General features: G+C 41.6%; 1 protein-coding gene across 3 annotated transcripts in view; it reads right to left on the reverse strand.

Moving 5' to 3' along the window:
• The window catches only part of LOC117407400 (microtubule-associated tumor suppressor candidate 2-like), a 323947-nt gene that overhangs the window by 172061 nt on the left and 132745 nt on the right, over window positions 1–19141 (reverse strand). For all 3 annotated transcript variants that reach the window (XM_034012383.3, XM_059028738.1, XM_034012384.3), the window contains exons 2-3: window positions 6102–8655; window positions 1586–1844 (exon numbers count right to left, since the gene is read on the reverse strand). In XM_034012383.3, the coding sequence (XP_033868274.2) occupies window positions 1586–1844; window positions 6102–8369 (2527 nt within the window). In that variant the 5' untranslated portion in view covers window positions 8370–8655. The remainder of the gene's footprint in view (window positions 1–1585; window positions 1845–6101; window positions 8656–19141) is intronic.

The raw sequence follows: 19141 nt of genomic DNA on the forward strand, positions 1-19141 counted from the left end.
ATGATGTTTAAAACCAGCAGTTTTTTTTAATAATAATAATAACAGAAACACAACAATCATAGAGCAATCCTCTAGATTTCAGTTTCATTTTCTTTAGCGTTTCTACTTTGTTAGTCACATGCTTTTGTTAACTTCAGGGCTTTAAATGTTTATATTTAGCCGTTTTTAACTACATGTTCATACTTTGTTACACCACCATGAAATTTAAGATTTAAATATCTGAAACCGTGAAATTTAAGATTTTTAAAATGTTATGAAAATTGACCATGAATTTGATAGGGCCCTAGTAATATGCCATCATGTATTTCTGGTTTCTTTGATGAAAGTATAAATAATTCATATGTCGCTGAAGCTTTTTGGTCATGCATATATTGATGGTTGCTAGGAGCGGTAAATATTTGATGACGAGTACGGTCCCTTAAAACTGATTAGCAAGACATTCAAATCATTTATATATTTTAGATTAGAAAGAAATAATACAATTAAATGTGTAACTACTGTATATGACTATATGACTATTTGGGAATAGCTGAAACTACAGAGAGGGCAATTTGAAATATACCACAACTTTCACTAGTGTGGTGATACATTTGAATTTAAAGGGATTTATTTTGCATGTCTGTCATGATGCCCTGAGGACCAAATTATGCTGCAAGGGGCTTGGCAGTGTAATTTTATTATTATTTGTTTATTTAGCAGATGCCTTTATCCAAGGATACTTACAGAGACTAGGGTGTGTGAACTATGCATCAGCTGTAGAGTCACTTACAATTATATCTCACCCGAAAGATGGAGCACAAGGAGGTTAAGTGACTCGCTTTGGGTCACACAATGAGTCAGTGGCTGAGGTGGGATTTGAACTGGGGACCTCCTAGTTACAAGCCCTTTTCTTTAACCACTGGACCACACAGCCTCCTATGAGTCTATGAGGAATGAGTCTTACAAATAATTTAAAGTCATTTTATGGGCTGCAGTGAATTCCACTACCTACAACCACTTACAGTGGCTCTCAAAAGTATTCACCCCCCTTGGACTTTTCCACATGTTATTGTGTTACAACATGGAATCAAAATGGATTTAATTAGGAGTTTTTGCCACTGATCAACACAAAAAAAGTCCATAATGTCAAAGTGAAAAATAAAATCTACAAATTGTTCTAAATTAATTACAAATACAAAACAGAAAATAAAATGCAATAAAATGTGGAAAAGTCCAAAGGGGGTGAATACTTTTGAGAGCCACTGTATAAGCACCTGACACAGCTTCAACAGAACTGAAGATAACCGTGCTGACAAAAAACATTTGGTTGGGGTTTTTTAAAAGTTATTGTGTATTTTTTCATTAGCCCCTTTCTGACAACATTGGATGGAATACTGTGGTTACTGCAAAAACATGCAATACAGAACAAGAAGCAATGTTACAAAGAGAAGGCATAAAACTTGATTCCACAAATAACTTATTTTATCTGGGTTATACAATGCTACTGTGTGTTGCTCTCATTTTCCTCACCCCTGAGTTTATGAGATAAAGGAAGAGGTTGCACTACATACATTGGAAAAGTTACTTCAAATACAGTATTGTTTACCTGAAGCATCCAGACTGTAGTGGTTGACTGTATTTGACATCTGTGTCTGGTGGCTGAAGGACAGGGCTGATCTTTGACTGGCTAGCAGCATTCTGTTTTTTGCTGAGGGTAACCTAGTGACATCTCCTAGGCCTAACTGAGGCCTAAGAACCATGGATGACCTGTAAATGCTGGCTGGAGCAACTTCGTTTGTGCTTTGCTGAGGAACTGAAGAATCATCCCGCCCTGTTCCTGCCAAGCCGGTCGTTGCTTTGCCTGTCTGTGAAATAGTAAGGTTGTCAAAAAAAAGAGGTTGAGAGATACTTGGAAAGAAAATTATCAAACATAACCTTGTTCAGGAGATGAATTTAAATACATGTGGCATTTTATGTGCCAGAATACTATCATTAGTTATACAACAAAGAAGAATTAACAGTTCTCTTTCAAGTACGAAATGTAACCATTACCTAATGGGTGTTTACCTACTAAATACCCCGAACCGGAATAGATATACCAAAGCTGCGCACCAGTGCCTGTGATGCAGTCATAAAGCCCACAAAGTTGCCGTGCCCCTGAAGGAATGAGCAATGAGCTTTCTGTAGGGGGCAAGTTGGCCAGCTCATAGGCAGTTGTGCATGTGTCTGCTATCCATTTTGGACAGCCTCTGTGACGCATCTGAGGGCATAAGAAGACTGCACGCACACATACCAGCATCATTTTTCCTTTCAGAGGACTGAACCTAGACGAGGAGAAGCCATTGACAGATGAGTACTTGTTGCTTCTATCTGCAATTTATATTCGCCATTTGTGTTTTACACTAATAAAGGTGATAATTTTTGACATTGTAGGAGTTTGCTAATTACACTTAATTTTTGCACACAGCCTGTTGCTTGTTATGTCCCACAGTGGCCTTGTGCCCCGGTGAAGCCGATGGCTTGTGTCGCCCCTTCTCAGCAATCAAGCAACTAGAGTTGGCTGACTTGTGCTGTTCTCACATGCTGCTTAGCTCCGGCTGGAGTTAAAAATAAAAGTTTTGTTTTTGTAAACTATTTTATTATTATTAGAACTGTATTTGAGGTCTCCCGAGTGGCGCATCCGGTAAAGGCGCTCCATGTGGAATGCAGGATGCGCCCTATAGTCTGGACGTCGCCGGTTTGAGTCCAGGCTATTCCACTGCCGACCGTGGACAGGAGATCCCAGGAGGCGGCACACAATTGGCAGCGCACTGCCCGGGGGTGGGCTTAGGTCGGCCAGGATGTCCTCAGCTCACCTCGCACCAGCGACCCCTGTAGTCTGGCCGGGCACCTGCGGACTTGCTTTTAAGCTGCCCAGAGCTGCTTTGTCCTCCAACACTGTAGCTCTTGGGTGGCTGCATGGTGAGTCCGCAGTGTGAAAAAGAAGTGGTCCGCTGACGGCACACGCTTCGGAGGACAGCGTGTGTTCGTCTTCGCCCTCCCGAGTCAGCGCGAGAGTGATAGCGGTGAGCTAAGCCTAAAAATAACTGGATATTCTAAATTGGGAGAAAATAATAAAAATTATTAGCGACTACTAAATTTGAAAAAAAAGAACTGTATTTGTGTTACGCTCTTTGGTTGAGATTGCTTGCAGCTGTAGGTCACTGACTTGCTACACTCCCGACCCGGTACCCGTAGGTAAACCGCATTTTCTATGAGTTTTGTGCACATTTCTCCAAGCGTATGCTGGAGAAACATCTCTCCTGTGGCTCTACAGAGTGCTGTGCATCCCTCACTCCTGCACAGTGCTCTCCCCCATCACCCTCTCATAGAGACGTGGCTGTGTCTTCACCCCATGGCTATGTGCCAAGGGAGAGCCACGCACCCGGAATGGAGAAGCTCTGGGCAGCAGTACCAAGGAACTGTCCTCACAGAGTTGCTGCGTGAATGTTCAGCACCGCCTGCCCCACATGTCCCCTTGGGGTCCCAGGGGACTACGAATGCAGATTGGCAGCAGGAGGTAGGCAAATAAGAGGTGGGTGAATAGGAGTTGGAGTTTCCATTTGAGGACACAGAGTCAGATAGCACAATCCCTGTGGTTAAGCTCTCCCTGTAATAGCAGTGCTTATGCCATTGATCAAGAGGGCCACTGCAGTCTTGCAGGTGCCCTGGTCTACCCCTATATAGGGCACACGATACAGAGAAGCTGGGCTTGCCCAAGTTTCCGCCAGTGGCTTCTATTGCTGTGTTGGTACAGGTGCCTAATTTAGTGCTCCTGTCCACGGACCATATCTGCCCCAACAAGCAGTGTCGGGTCTCAGGCATGCCTATTCAGCCAATGTGTTCACCGCACACAGGCAGCTTTGGCTTTCCCAGGCACACATGCTCAGACCGGCTACTCACTGCAGTTCAAGCACGGTTCCCCTCCCTTTCGGGGCATGACTGCAGCATCAAGAAGTAGCAGCGCTGCTGCAAAAACAGGCTATTCATATGGTATACCCCCTCCAGTTTTGAGGATAGGTTCTTCTCCATGCCCAAGCGGGATGGTGGCCTCAGACCAATCCTCGACTGTTGCAGTCAATCAGGCCAGGCGACCATGGTAGACCTTAAAGACGCTTACTTCCATAAACTCATAACAAACGGTGCACATGAAGTACCTGCATTGAGACTCAAAGGAATCAGAGTACTTTATTATTTGGATGACTGGTTCATTATGCCCAGTCTCCAGCTCAGGCAGATGCTCACACGTAACTGGTCACTGGCCAACTTCAACAGATGGGTCTTACGGTGAATCATGCGAAGAGCCAGCTCACACCTTCTCAGACAGCCTCCTATCTAGAAGTGTGCTTGGACTCCGGGTCCATGCTGTCCACTCTGTCGGATGGCAGTGGAGACTAATCACCTGTTTAGAGCTATTTCAGATCAATAGAGCGTTCATGGTAATGACGTTCCAGAACTTCTGGGATTCATTGCAGCAGGTTCTCAGACCCTACATTTGGGTCTCCTGCGCATGCGCCCTCTGTATGCTTGTTTCAACAGCAGTGTTTTTTTTAGCTTATTTAAGTTGTCTCATCATTGTCTAAAGGCACTCTCTGGTGCAAACAGCCTGCCCATCTGCGCCTCGGCATCGTGTTGGGCAGTGGCACCAGAAGGGAGGTTGTTACCACGGACGCATCCATTCTGGGCTGAGGCGCTGTGTAGAATGGGGGCGCAGGGGGTGTGTGACCCCCCATGGCACGGTCTCCACAGAAATGTTTTGGAACTGTAGGCAGTTTAATTAGCCTTGCAGCATTTGTGCAAAAGGTTTGAGGGAGGCATGTGTTTGTCTGTGCAGACAACACAAAAGTGGTGGCTTATGTCAACCACAAAGGCGACCTCAGGTCGCCTAGTCTCCATTGCGTGGCCCGTAACTTTGCTCTGGGCGCATGAGAACCTACTCTCACTGCGCGGGCAGTACATCTGCCTAGGGTGAAAAAAACTGGGCAGCAGACCTCCTCTCAAGGAGGGTCCCAGCGTCTCAGAGTAGAGGCGAACCCCGAGGTGGTAGCCTTATTTAGGCTCAGGAGAGCAGAGATATATGGCTTGCCTCCCAGGAATCAACCCACTGTCCCCTCTGGCTCTCCATAATAGGAGGCAGGTATCCGCTGGTGGTAGATGCCTTGGCACACCAGTCGCCTTGCTCCCGCAGTGTCTGGAGAAAATCAGACAGGATCGGGCCATGGTGCTTCTAGTAGCCCCTTATTGGCCCAGGAGACTTTAGTTTAACATGTTTTTACATAATCATCAGAACCCTGACATGTTTCAACTAACTGCTCAAGAGTTGTATAATAGAGCTCTATTGCTCAAGAGTTATATAATATAGCTCTAACTCCTGAAGAGTTATAACAGAGTTCTACTGTTCAATAGTTATATAATAGAGCTATACCTGCCCAAGTTATATAATAGAGCTCTAACTACTCAAGCTATATAATACAGCTCTAACTGCTCAATATGTATATAATAAAGTTCTACTGTTCAATAGTTATCTAATAGAGCTATACTGTTCAAGAGTTATCTAATAGAGCTCTAACTCTGCAGAGTTATAATAGAGCTCTAGCTACTCAAGAGTTATATAATAGAGCTCTAACTGCTCAAGAGTTATATAATAGAGCTATAACTGCTCAAGGGTTATAATAGAGCTCTAACTGTTCAAGAGTTATATAATAGAGCTCTAACTGCTCAAGAGTTATATAATAGAGCTCTACTGCTCAGCTCAGTAGTGTCTCCTGTTAACATCTGGACAAACTTTTCAAATTATTCAATCACAATGAAGAAGATTCAGAATGAATTCTGATTTGAGGGTAAAATGAGACATAATCCTCTGAGTGCTCTATAGCTTGAGGGAAGTGTTATAAAACAGCAGACGGAAACAAACACATATAGCTGCAATTTATTTGAATCTGCTCAACTGTAGTAACCTGAAAGCACAAATCCTAGGCTTTGCTGTCAAGGCAGAATTGTGAGAAAATAAGATTACTTTATGTGTTTTAACAGAGTTTCACTGTACTGGTATATTTACTCCTTTAAAAGTTTTGTATGCTTACCTTACTACCATCATGTGGATACTTGTCACATAGTTCCTCGTAGAAAGTATCAGCCTTTCCAACCATCTTGTGAGGAATATGATGACCAGGTGGCTTGATACCAGACACCATTAACCCTGAAGAATAAAAGTGCGATTTTTGTGTTTCATGTCTGTATTTATCGTACAGAAGATTAGAGGCACTTAACACTGGGGACGATTTTGTTTCCTTTTGGGTATTTTTTGTCATGGGAACACTGTATGTGGAAAGCCTGGAGGGCAGCCCTATGGCATCGAGTGGCAGCTTGGCCTGTGGACTCTTTCGGATGTACGTTATGATTTTGGGTCTGACATGTTTAGGTTTGGGTATGAATTTAGCCTCTTGCAGCTCTTCAGCCTTGTTGCTATAAGTACACTCTGTTTCTCCCCTGCTCATCAATGAGGTCCTCGAATGGTGAAGAATTGGCTTGGGGATCCCACTGCTAAGGGCGACCTTAATAGGGGCTTTCAGGCAGCCACTTGACAGCTGTGTGTTGTCAGTGGAAGGAGGCAGCAGCCCAGCGGGATGGAACCTGTCGCTGTAGACTATAAGCCGCTCTTTTAAATTGCTGGCTGACTCTACCTGCTGGTTTCTGACATTTACCCTTTCCACAAAATACAGAGGGGTGGAAATACTCGATGGAGAGCCTATGCTTGTAGCATGTGATTGAGGCTGAGCTGGAGAGTCTGTGAAGAGTTTCTTTCCAAACAGCATCCTTTTATCTGTCTGTGTATCTGATGTGGCTGTAACATGGATCTCAGAACCACTAGCTATTACGTTTTCACTACAGCCCTGATAATGATGACTTTGATCTGTCCCCAATGCTGCTGACTGGCTTGACAGATCAGAGGTGGAGGCGTTAACGGCCTCATTACTTTCTTTAAATGACATCTGATCATTAGTGTTCATTTGAAAGGGCTCACTTGGATGTTTAGGAAGTTCAGAAGACTGTTCTGTCTTAGAATAAATTTCATTTTCAGTATTTGTTGAGTTGTATCCTGACTGCCCTAAAACTGAAAGAACTGACTGTCCCAAACTTTGAACCCTTCTTGTCTCTGTATCTTCTGCAGACTTCCCCTTACTTTCAGGTGAAACACTCCCACTCAGTTTATGACATTCCAACACCCTAGCATGACCCAAAAGCTGCTCATCTTCTGAACTCTGAAGATATTCTACATGGGACCCCTCTCCTGCTGTTGGGCTTGATTGTCCCTCGTTTGCAGCATTGTCCGCACTATTTTTTCTTAGACACTTGAACAATTCAGGTTTCCACCCACTTCCATTGGTCTGCTGGCAGACATTCCAACATGATGAATCCTCAGTGGGACTCATCCTGAGCTTCCTAGAAATATAACCTTGATCCACCTGTGCTTTTGGTTTGAGTAAAGCTTCCTGAGAGTGAGGTGTTAAATTTAGGTTTTCTAAATTTATTGTGTTTTCAGTAGAAGGACTTAGGAGTTCCTGGGGCTTGTTGTCCTTTATTGCTTCTGAGGTAGCCGTGTTGGACCGAAATATAATTATTTTCTCTGAGGGCATACTGAATGCTTGAGGAGGCATGTGTGAAAACTGATCTGTTCCCATCATTTGTGTTTTGTTCATGCTGTGGACAGTGCTTATTGAACTTCCAAATGCATCCAGTGGTGCAGAAAGACAATTAATCAATATATCATTCTCTGAAGCACAAATAATATCTTGTTTTGTAGAAACTCCTGTTTCTACAGGAGGACTCTCACTGATTTCTAAAGATAATCGGGAGTCATGATATCCAAGCTGTACAGCAGCTTTGCTATTTTGGTTTTCAAGTTCTGCTGACACCTGAACCCATGTCTCTGAAGAAACAGCTTGAGCAGAAGCAGAAGTGTTAGACTGCTGATATTTTGAGCTGGTTTCCAATGTATCCATAAATGTACCCTTAGCATCATCGGTCAAGCAGCTATCACTAAGCTCTCTGCACTCAAGCAGCTCAAATTCCTCCATGTCAGGATCACCATGCTGAGACTCTGTACCCCAGATAATGATTTTATCTTGCCCCTCATTTTGGGACACAAGAAGAGGAACATTTACAGCTTCCCTGGTTCTCCTTTCACATTCTTGATCCTTTTCTTCAGTACTGATGACTTCTGACTGGATTTTATTGGCATTGTCATCCCCAACAGACTCCAATGACTGTGTGTTGTTGTTCTTAATTTCTTCTCCATCGTCTTCCAGACTTGTGCCATAGGGTACATTTAGATCACCCTGAAAACTCATGTTAAATACGTTCTGTCCTGTGGAGCAGCAGGAGGTTTGCCTTTTACTTCTTCAGCAGCGCTGCACAGCTCAACCAATGGAGCTGTGTCAATTATAAGTACCTGTTGCTTCCTATTTTATCACTTAAGATCACTCTCAGGTTTCATATCTTTTCTGACTTCTGCTTAATCTCCTGCTGAACATTTTCTTGACCTTTCAATTAGCAACTATCTTTGAAATTGTCACATAGTTGTCAAGTAGTACAGATCTTGCAGGTCTCCTCGCAATAACAGTTTGTTCTCTTAACCTGTATTAAAAAAGAGAACATACATGTATGAGAAGCCTATCCTTCAGTACGCTTGCAAAATGCACAAGGGATATTTTAAAAAAAGCAAAGTAATGGATAGGGCAGGATTTCAGACTTAAAAAAAGAAACTGACTATTGCTCATGGGTGTTTGTAATGTCATGTTCTACGGCCTCTGTGGTTGTTGAAACAGAAACACATGTATATTGCATGATAGTGTGACTAAATAATTGTGTTGTTTCCTTCCAATGCTATACAATGAAAATGGATTCTTTTCAGAAAATATGCCTTTGCCCTTTCACTTGTTGTTAAACAAGACCCTCTATAAGCTATGTACTATCAGAATTGTATTCAATAAAAAATGATTTAAAATAATTACAAACTGTTTTGCATGCTAACATAATGTAATATTCATTATGTAATATGTTTTGCCATTTACTACTGAAATAATACAATTCCCATAGAATTATGTTTATCTGTTGCATAAAAGCATATCTTAGGGATCATGCTGTTGCTCTAGACCTTAAATAAGAGCTTTGAAGAGCTTCAGTGCATTTGATTTTGTGCTCATTTACATTGGAAACAACAGCCTAGTGTATCAGTTTATGTAAACATGGTTTACATATTAATCTTTGAAAGCATGGTATCTTTATTTTACTTGGCAGGCATGTCAGTGCACTGCATCATTCACACCATGAAATGTGAGAAACGCCTATGCATATTTCAAGGGGACATTACTGTAATACAGTAGCTGAACTGGGAATTTATTTAGCATTCACTGTTATGCACAAAATATCGTTGTAACAATGTTGCAGTATATGGTACCATTTTGACCACTACTACAAAAATGCAATCTGCTTCGCAAAATGTTGAACTTTAACCAGATCTGTGCTGAAAGCTAAAATCACAGATATCTTCTATTTCCATCATTGTGCTTTCAATGTACAGTAATTTTGAATACATGTACATTGAGACAAAAAAGCTCTTGTGTTATGAGATAAATAGCCTGTACTCTTTGTTTTGAGCAAATAAAAGCCTATTTTAATCGACAACTACAATTACTTTGCTACTTAGAAGACACATTTAGGCAATTGTATAGTACTGTACAAAAATACTAATACATGTTCCTGTTTTGAGAACTCCCCAGTGTCATTTTGAAAATTGTAAACATACATTTCAGATTAGCTGTAGATCAATAGCATTGTTGCTTTGAAATATGTGTTTTTTCTCAGATAAGATGATGGCACCTGTTCAGGAATCATAAAAACGAAAAATGAGAAATGCCACAGATATGGGAAAAAAATAGAACATAATGAAATAGACTGTTGTAATCGAGTCACAAAAATTAGGTCGAGTCAGGTCACAGGGGGGTAAAGACTTGAGTCGAGTCGAGTCTTTGACATGCCAAGCTCGAGTCGAGTCACAGGGGGTTAAAGACTTGAGTCGAGTCGAGTCTTTGACATGCCAAGCTCGAGTCGAGTCACAGGGGGGTAAAGACTTGAGTCGAGGCAAGTCTTTTACATGTCAAGCTCAAGTCGAGTCACAGGGGGGTAAAGACTTGAGTTGAGCCGAGTCTTTGACATGCCAAGCTCGAGTCGAGTCACAGGGGGGTAAAGACTTGAGTCGAGTCGAGTTTTTGACATGCCAAGCTCGAGTCGAGTCACAGGGGGGTAAAGACTTGAGTCGAGTTGAGTCGTTGACATGCCAAGCTTGAGTCGAGTCCAGTCGACTCACAGAGTTTGCTCGAGTCGAATTGAGTCACCTATCTGGCTTGAGTCAATGGGAGTCATTATTTCAGAGTTCAGTTGGAGACAGTTTGATTTAATCAGATTCATTTTACAGGAAATTAGCAATCTACAAGTAAAAAGAAAAGAACATTTCAATTAAAAATTCAAAATTGAGATGCACAATAATGTGGTTACTTGCTCCACTGATGTTCACCATTAAAGGTCCACAGTTTGTGCCTTGTGTATTGTCTCTCCATTTCAGTGAATTCACAATTTCTTGGCCTACTTATAAGCAGATTTTGTTATTGACCATACAGAGGCCCTTCTATGCTCAATTGGGTTGGATGTACGGTAATGGATATCAAAAAAACAAAATAATGCATTTACCATTTATTTACAGTTTTACTGATGGCCGCTTGAGTGTTTTTCACTTTTTCTCAACAGTGAAACTCACTGATAGATTTTTTCAGATACCTTAACCATATGAAAAGGACATGTTGTGGCATTTACAGAGCAGTCCAAGTTATGTTATTGCATACTCGCACATATATGCTCCAGTTCAAAATCAATAAACTCAACCTAATTTGCTTAATATTACAGAAAGAAATTGTGATGTATTCACTCAGAGTACAGGGTAAATGCTAAACTTGTTGTCATGCTGATGTGCTAGGGAGGCCGCACTGTGGTTGAGTCAGCATTGCAGCCGTTGTGTGTGCTGATGCACCAGGGAGGCAAAATAGGCTGATCCCTGGAGCCAGCATTACACTTCAGCCATCAACACCAGGAAGAAGGATATCTACATCATCAGATGGAAGGAAATGCAGATGGATCACATTAGTTTACAGTAAAAGAAACTATGTTTTAGTTGGTGCTTATCTTGACGAGAGCTGAGTCCAATATCAGCATGAAGTTTTAACACCTACTCTCATGTAATGGAAATCATTAAACTTGAATACAGACAACATGCAGACAGCCATTTTAAGTTCTTCTGCTGTTTGTAATCTAACAATTACAAACCACTTAGTGACCGTCTACATTTTACAAACAATATTGGAGCAGTGTAATAATGCTAAGTATACTGCATTCCCCCATTTTTGAGCTTAAAAATACAACTGATATTTATTGAATACACATTTGTTTTGGATGGCATGCCCACTAAAAGAAGTAGAACATAAAAAAACTGCAATGCTGAAAAGTAGAGCTAGACTTACAAAACAAACTGCAAGATCTGTATAGTCTGGTTTCACAACAGCATTTAACAGAGTTTTTGTTTATCATCAGGTCACAGGTATAAGCGATCTGGTGTCCTCCATACACGTTCTGACCTTTGCAGCGCTTCAAGCACAGCTGATGAAGAGTTCTCATCTGTGTCATCATCAGAATTCTGCAGTGAAAGGCTTTCAACAGGGAGTTCCACTGGTCCTGAGACACAACAACTGGTGTAGCCTGGGATCCCTCACTGTGAACTGCAGGTGAGATATAAGTAGCATCAAGTACTCACATCTGAAGCTGTCGGTCTGACATGGTCAGCGTGGCGTCATGTGTCCATCTGTTAATTTGATGACAAATGAAGAACCATACTTCTAAACCAGCGTGGACAAACCCCAAAGTTGTACATGTAGACAGAGTTCCCAATGTCAAGAAACTTGTCCTTTGTGTGCGCATCATGCCAGGACTTTTGCTTTGCTTGATTACGACAGACTTTCCGTGTTTCATCAGGTTGCATAAGGTCCAGGTGAGTTTTCAACTTCCTTCCCATAAGGAGCTCGGCAGGTGACTTTCGAGTCCACACTTCCTCCGCACTGTTTTCTCATGCTATCCTTGAAAGTCTGCACTGCCCACTGTGCAAGGCCATTTGATCCTGGATGGTGAGGAGCAGAAGTGAGGTGAGTGATCCCATTTATATGGAATTTACATACATTTAGAGTATGCATCAGTTTGTATCAGAAACATCTTATTCATGAATGGTCCAGCATAGTCAATACGTACACATTCCCATGGGCGGCTCGGATATTCCCAAGGGTGCATAGGTGTGGCAAGAGGAAGCTTAGCATTTGTTTGACAGGAATCACATCCATGAACCATGAACTCTCAATGTCCCTGTCTAAGTACGGCCACCATACATGGCTTCGGAAGAATGTTTTCATTCTCACTATGCCAGGGTGTGACTGGTGCAGCATTTATAAACCCTGTGGTCTGCCCTGTGGAGGTACAATAACTACATCCCCAAAGTACCACTCCATCATGAACACTCAGTTCTAGCTTACGTACAAAGTATGGTTGAATTTCTGGTTCAACAGTGTGTGGTCATCCGTTTGTGACAAATCAATGTACACATGATAACACTGGATCACGGTCTGTCTACAGTTTAAGTTCCTCTACAGTGACTGTTGAGGCATCCTCGAGTTCCATGAGTAACACTGAGTCCATGGGGGTGGGCATAATAGAGGGCTTCTCTTGTAGTGGCAAGCGACTCATGGCATCAGCATGATTCATTTCTGTGCCTGGCTTGTACGTAAAGGAGTAATCATAAGCAGACAGGGTAAGAGCCTACCCTGAATTCTTGATGAAGACTGTGTTGGCACACCTTTGGTTTCACCAAACAGTCTGCAATGGTTTGTGATCACTCGTGATCTCAAAATGTCTGCCAAACAGGTAGGAGTGAAATTTCTTCACCCCCAAAAACTATGGCTAGACCCTCCTTCTTCAGCTGTGAGTAATTCTTTTCAGCTGGAGCTAAGGTACATGACACAAATGCTACTGGTCTCTCCAAACCAAGTGGCATCCTGTGGGACAGTACAGCATCAATCCCATAGGGCGAGGCATCACAGGCAAGCAAGAGGTCCTTCTTTGAATCATAGTGAATCAGTACCTGTAAGGAGTGTAACAACTCTTTTGATACTTGAAAAGCTTCCTTTTGTTTAGGTCCCCAACACCATCTGTAGTTCTTTGTCAAAAGAATGTGCAGAGGTGCCAAAACTGTAGACAGGTTAGGCAGGAAGCGTCCATAGTAATTTAGAAGCCCCAAATATGACTTTAGTTCTGTCAAGTCACGAGGAGCTGGGGTTTTCATTATCACACGGACCTTCTCCTCTACAGGGTGTAGGCCTTTTGCGTCGGGTATGGTAGCCTAAGTAAGCAACTTCTTTGTCTTGGAAAACCACACTTATCTTCTCTACAAGAATGCCTGCATCTGCTAACCGTGCCAACACCACATCCAAAGTGCTCCTCCTCTGTTTCTCCAGTAATTAGGATGTCATCCATGTACACACACACACATGTGGAATGCTATGTAACAGATTATCCATGCATCATTGAAAGATGGCAGGGGAGGAGGAAATTCCGAAAGGAAGACGGTTGTACCTGAATAATCCACGTGAGTATTAATGGCAGTGTATTCCTTTGATTTTTCATCCAGGGGTAGTTGCAGATATGCACTGCTCAGATCAATTTTTGTAAATATTTTTCCTCCACTGAGGGTTGCACAGTGGTCTTCAATACGTGGGATGGGGTATGTATCCACCAATTTATCATCACCTTGTAGTCTCCACATATGCGTATTTCACCATTACTCTTGAATACTGGGACAATGGATGCTGCCCAGTCAGAAAACTCAACAGGCTCTTATGGCAGGGTGTCCCGCCCCTTTGTGTTTATATTTGTTTATTATTATTATTGTTATAAATATGTATATATGACGGTGAAAAGCCAGTGTTTATTTGTGTTTTATTATTGTGTGGCAGGACGAGCAAGGTGCCGTCCACCATGTTATTGTTTATATTTTAAATACCTGACTGACTGATCAGCTACTAAGTATATAATTAGCTGACCATCACGCATTCATACTAAACCTATGCAAAAGGTGACCGAGGGATAATATAATAATTGATAGCTAGTTGATCCCTCGGTCACCAATATAAAAGAGCCTCAGTTTGGCTGCTCGAGGAAGTGTTCAGAGTGGAGAAAGAGAGCGATAGTGGAGACAGGAGGTAAAATAATCATTTAAAGATAAACAATTCCTACGTATGCTGGTTTTGCAACCAGCATACTACTTGTTGCTGTTAGTATTGTTTGTTTCTTTGTCTTTTGTGTTTTGTGTAAACCTTTGATTTGTGTTTATTTGTTTAATAAAAGTGCAAGCAGCGCGTTTCATTCCGCAGTGCTGTCTGAGTGTCTGTATCCTCCGGGTCTGTGACGTCATCCACCAGTCATCCTTGTGACAGTTCTATTATTCTTTCCTGCTGTAATGGGCTCAGTTCTGCTTCAACTTTTGCTTTCATTGCATATGGCACTGGACGGGGCGTGAAGAATTTTGGCTGAGCTGTAGGGTCCACATAAATTTTGTCTGTCATATTCTTCACTGTGCCAAGCCCATCCTGGAAAACCTCTGGGTACTTCTTAATAACTGGTACATGAGATGGTGCATTGCTAACCAGACAAATCTCAGTCCATTTCAAACTGAAAACCTTCAGCCAATCACGGTCAACAAAATTTGGACCATTTCCTTCCACAATAATTAGAGGAACTGTTGCTCTTTGGTCATCATACTGCACATCAACATCAACAGTAGCAACTACACTGATAGGCTTTCCTGTGTATGTATGTAAAACTGCACTAGATTTGCAAACAACTGTGGTTCTCGACAATATGTCTCTAAGTTGTGGCACTCATAATGGACACAGAAGCTCCCGTATCAATCTGCATTCCTACAAGCTGATTGTTTGTGGTGAACTCAGCTACTAAGGGGTGTGCTCTACCAGTTCCATCACTAACACTACACACTGTGTAGCTGTCTCCATCGTCTGTGTCACCCTGCAATGTTTGCTGTGTAAGACTGGTATTGTAGCTGCTGTTTCATAAACACATGAAAAATACTCCAGCATCGCAAACTAACATTTTTTTTTTTACCGGTGTAATAACTGATCTGTTCACCAACTATGACAAAATCCACAGACCACTTCTTAATTCTGGCAATGTTGATTGTGCCTGTTCCCAAAATCATGCAGCTGTCTGCCTATTTTCGTTTTTATGAATTTATTATTGAAAAAAAAAGTTTTAACCAAACTAACTCTAAAACATCTATCCAGCATGCAGATCCTGATGTATTAAATTAATCAAACAAACATGTTTAGAGCTGATTAACTCAAGTCGGGAATTCTGGAAAACAAAGACGACCATGCAACAGCTTCATTGATCATCTGTACTGTAAGCTGCCAGTGGTTGCACAAAGCTACAGGAATGTAAAAAAATAAATACAATTATTAACGCTCCAGAGGGTTGTCTGTGTGTTCATTTCTTGTACAGTGCATTACTACATTAAATTTAGGCCCAGATTTATATAAGGATTGCGCATGTCTTACAACCGTAAAACTGGCACTGAGGGTTCTGAATTCTTGGATGGGATTTATAAAACACACGCAAGGGCATAAACACGCAATTAAGACATGATTTATGGGGGCAATGACTGTGCACTTTAGCCCTTGATGCATATGTAATTCTGGGGCGTTTCTGAACAAAACCGCTAAAATTGGGAGGGGATTTTGAAAATTAGGTCTATTAAATATTCTGTCTAATTTATTAAAGCTGCCAGTAATTGTGGGTCTCGTATTTGCGTGATTAAAGCAGGCGTTAATTTGCCGCAGTCAGACAGTAGGCTATATAAAAGGCAAGGTGATGTGGGAGACTTGTCTGCAGCAAAGAGACATCATTTTTAAGAACAAAGAAACATTTAATAACATTTTGCAAAGAGCTCATTTTTGAACCCTTCTGATCAAGTCAGTTAGTAAATTACGGTTTATAATATTATTAGGTTCTAACGAGAGCCTTTACTTCTAGAGAGTAGGAATTATTAAAAGAATGGTGGAGGAGATTAAGAAAAGATGGAACGATATTCCAAGGTGCACGAAAGAAAAAGTCTCATATACAATGAGGGCTCATCCTCCACCATTATTTTAGTAATGCCCACAGAATGTATTTTTTTGTAATATGGCATTCTGGTATTTTACAGTACTGGTTCAGGCAGCATCGTTAAATTCAAGTTGGAAAGAAAATGGTAAAAAAAAAAGACAGAGGGACAGATGATGCAATTAGTTTGTAGCTAGTACAGTTTTTCGACAATATATACCATACAGATATGCTTTAAAATCACACATAGAGTAACAAACATAAGAAAACAGGAAAGTTGTAACTGCATAAGACTTTAAGAATATATAAGTCATAGTTAAACTGAAGACTGTTCGTATGAAGCTGTATGGAATTATTGTTGCTGAACTTACTGCTGTACAACAATGGAATGATTATCCACCCGTTTGACTGCTATGGATGTAAGTAAATAAACCGTATTGTTTCTGAAGTTTGAAAAGTCTATACGCCTGGAATAAGAAGTTGAACTAATATGCGAAGCACAGTAACTGGATGATGCATCGTAATGTATAAGCAACCTACTACAAACTCTGAAGTGGTACATTTGTTTATTAAGAAGCCACCACACATTCCATATTTTATTCATTTGTCCTGGTGATGTATTTTGAGCTTGTAACACATCTCCATGTGTTACTGGTACTGCTTGTACCAAAATCTCCACTTCCATATTGGTACATTTCAGTTTTCGCTTCTGAGCATCCTCATCACCATGGCTAGTACCAGGCTGAGGTCTTTGTGTGCCATTCATTTTCTTTTGGAATGTGTAGCCTACACACGCAGGGTTGACCCAAACCCGCTATTTATTGTCAGAGGTGTATAATTCTCCACAGCTAATTGTGGTGAGGGGTATTTAAATTGTTTGATTGTGGAATCGCCTGCTTGTGATAATGAACTGTAGTTCCAAAGATATTGGGACCGATTTTAATGATGGGGAAGAAGTCTCAAATTATTGCCATTCGCAGGTGACTCCTAAAATGACAGTGCTTTATAATTGTTTTATAAGCAAGGTTATAAAAAATACTGAATCTTTTACAAAGTTAAAAAAAACACAGCCCATTAAAAAATAAATAAATGGGCTAACAAGTGGCACATCCAGTAAAGGCACTCCGTCTAGAGTGCAGCATGCGCCCTATAGCTTGGAGATCGCCAGGAATCCTTGGCTCACCATGCACCAGTGACCTCTGTGGCTGGCTGGGCACCTGCAGGCCTGCCTGTGTGCAATTCAAAACTGCAGGGTCCTCCTACACTGTAGTTCTGTAATGGCTTGCAGTGCGGGAAAAAAAGCGGATGGCTGAGAGCACACATTTCGGAGGACGCGAGTGCTTGTCTTCGTCTCTCCCGAGTTAGTGCGGGGGTTGCAACGAAAGCTGAGCTGAATAATTAGGCATTCCAAATTTAAAATAAATACATAAATAAAGATATTTTCCTTTACACTTTTGTTATTTTCATGCTTGGTAACAGGATAGCTGATTGCTTTAAGCTTAGACTTTTCTGACCATTAGCAGAAAGAGAAGATGCAATTCATGTTACACTAGCCTTAAGTAGCATCTATAATGGGTAACTACCAAGAACAAAGAAATGCACATTTGTACCTTAAAATGTATTCAATTATTATAGCCTGGAAGTCATGCCATACTGTTCCTGTGGGCTACCAACCTCAGCACCAGGCTTCAATGACCATGTATAGAGTTAAAGTAAAATCTCTTATACGCTAATTCACTGGGCAAGATTTGTTTTACAAGATTTTAAAAAAAAAAACCTGTTGTTTCCATAAATTTGTTCAAAAAGACAAACAAGGGGCTTTAACAGCAGATTGCTGTGAAGCTTACATAATGAAGTTCTAGAAAGTTACAAAAATTACCAGGTGGATTAGCATCTACTGTGTAATTTCTTGAACTCATGTGGTCTACCGGTATACTGGATAACAACAAATATGACAACATTCTACTGGCGAGGCGAGAGCCTTGCACTGTCCCTGCGGAATTCAGATTCAGGTATTTATTATTATTATTATTATTATTATTATTATTATTATTATTATTATTATTATTATTATTATTATTATCAAGAACATTATGTAGTGGAACATGTGGGCACGTGGGATAGCCTATTGTAGATTTAACACTAGAGAAATGTACTCTACTAAACATTTTTTATTAATTTTTTTTTATATCATAAAGAGCTGGATTTTAGCTCAGTTCAGGCCCCACCATGGACTGCGATTTCACCCCATCTCGGATCAGCTTGCCTAACAAGCTCATCCGCGCCAGGTTATGAGTTCTGTGTTTCCTGTGACAGTGGAAGCACACAAACTTGAGCCCTCCTTGAGTCAGGGTATAGTCAGTCGGTGATACAGGAGTTGATATTACTGAGGCACAGGCATCCTGCGTACACGGGTATGTCCATACCTATCCTACGGCCTGGGTGAGTATTACAATTAGAGACCGTACAGCCAAGTTACGAGTAGCGTTGTGCCCTTGTGAGGGTTCCGGGGCGGAAGCGTAGGAGCCAGCGGCAAGAGCTGGTCTGTCCGAGTCCATGTGGGACCTGAGCAACCCCAAGCTTGATGCCATGAAGGCTGATTTTTTAACTCGCTCCCATGACTCTGGGACAACTCACAGACCGCTGTCAGAGAGGTACCCCAGGCTTCCACGGGGTTCTCCCCATTTGAGCTGCTGTATAGGCAGAAACCCTGGGTGTACTGGACCTGGTCAGATATGTGGGAGGATCAGCCAAGCAATTCGACCAATACAGTCTGGTATGTGCTGCACTTGCGCAAGTGCCTGGAGACGTTTCAGCCGGTAGATTAAGTGCTTCTACTGTCACACACCAGGTCGGG

The sequence above is a fragment of the Acipenser ruthenus genome, chromosome 8 (genome assembly GCF_902713425.1).
Source record: "Acipenser ruthenus chromosome 8, fAciRut3.2 maternal haplotype, whole genome shotgun sequence".
Taxonomy (NCBI): Eukaryota; Metazoa; Chordata; class Actinopteri; order Acipenseriformes; family Acipenseridae; genus Acipenser; species Acipenser ruthenus.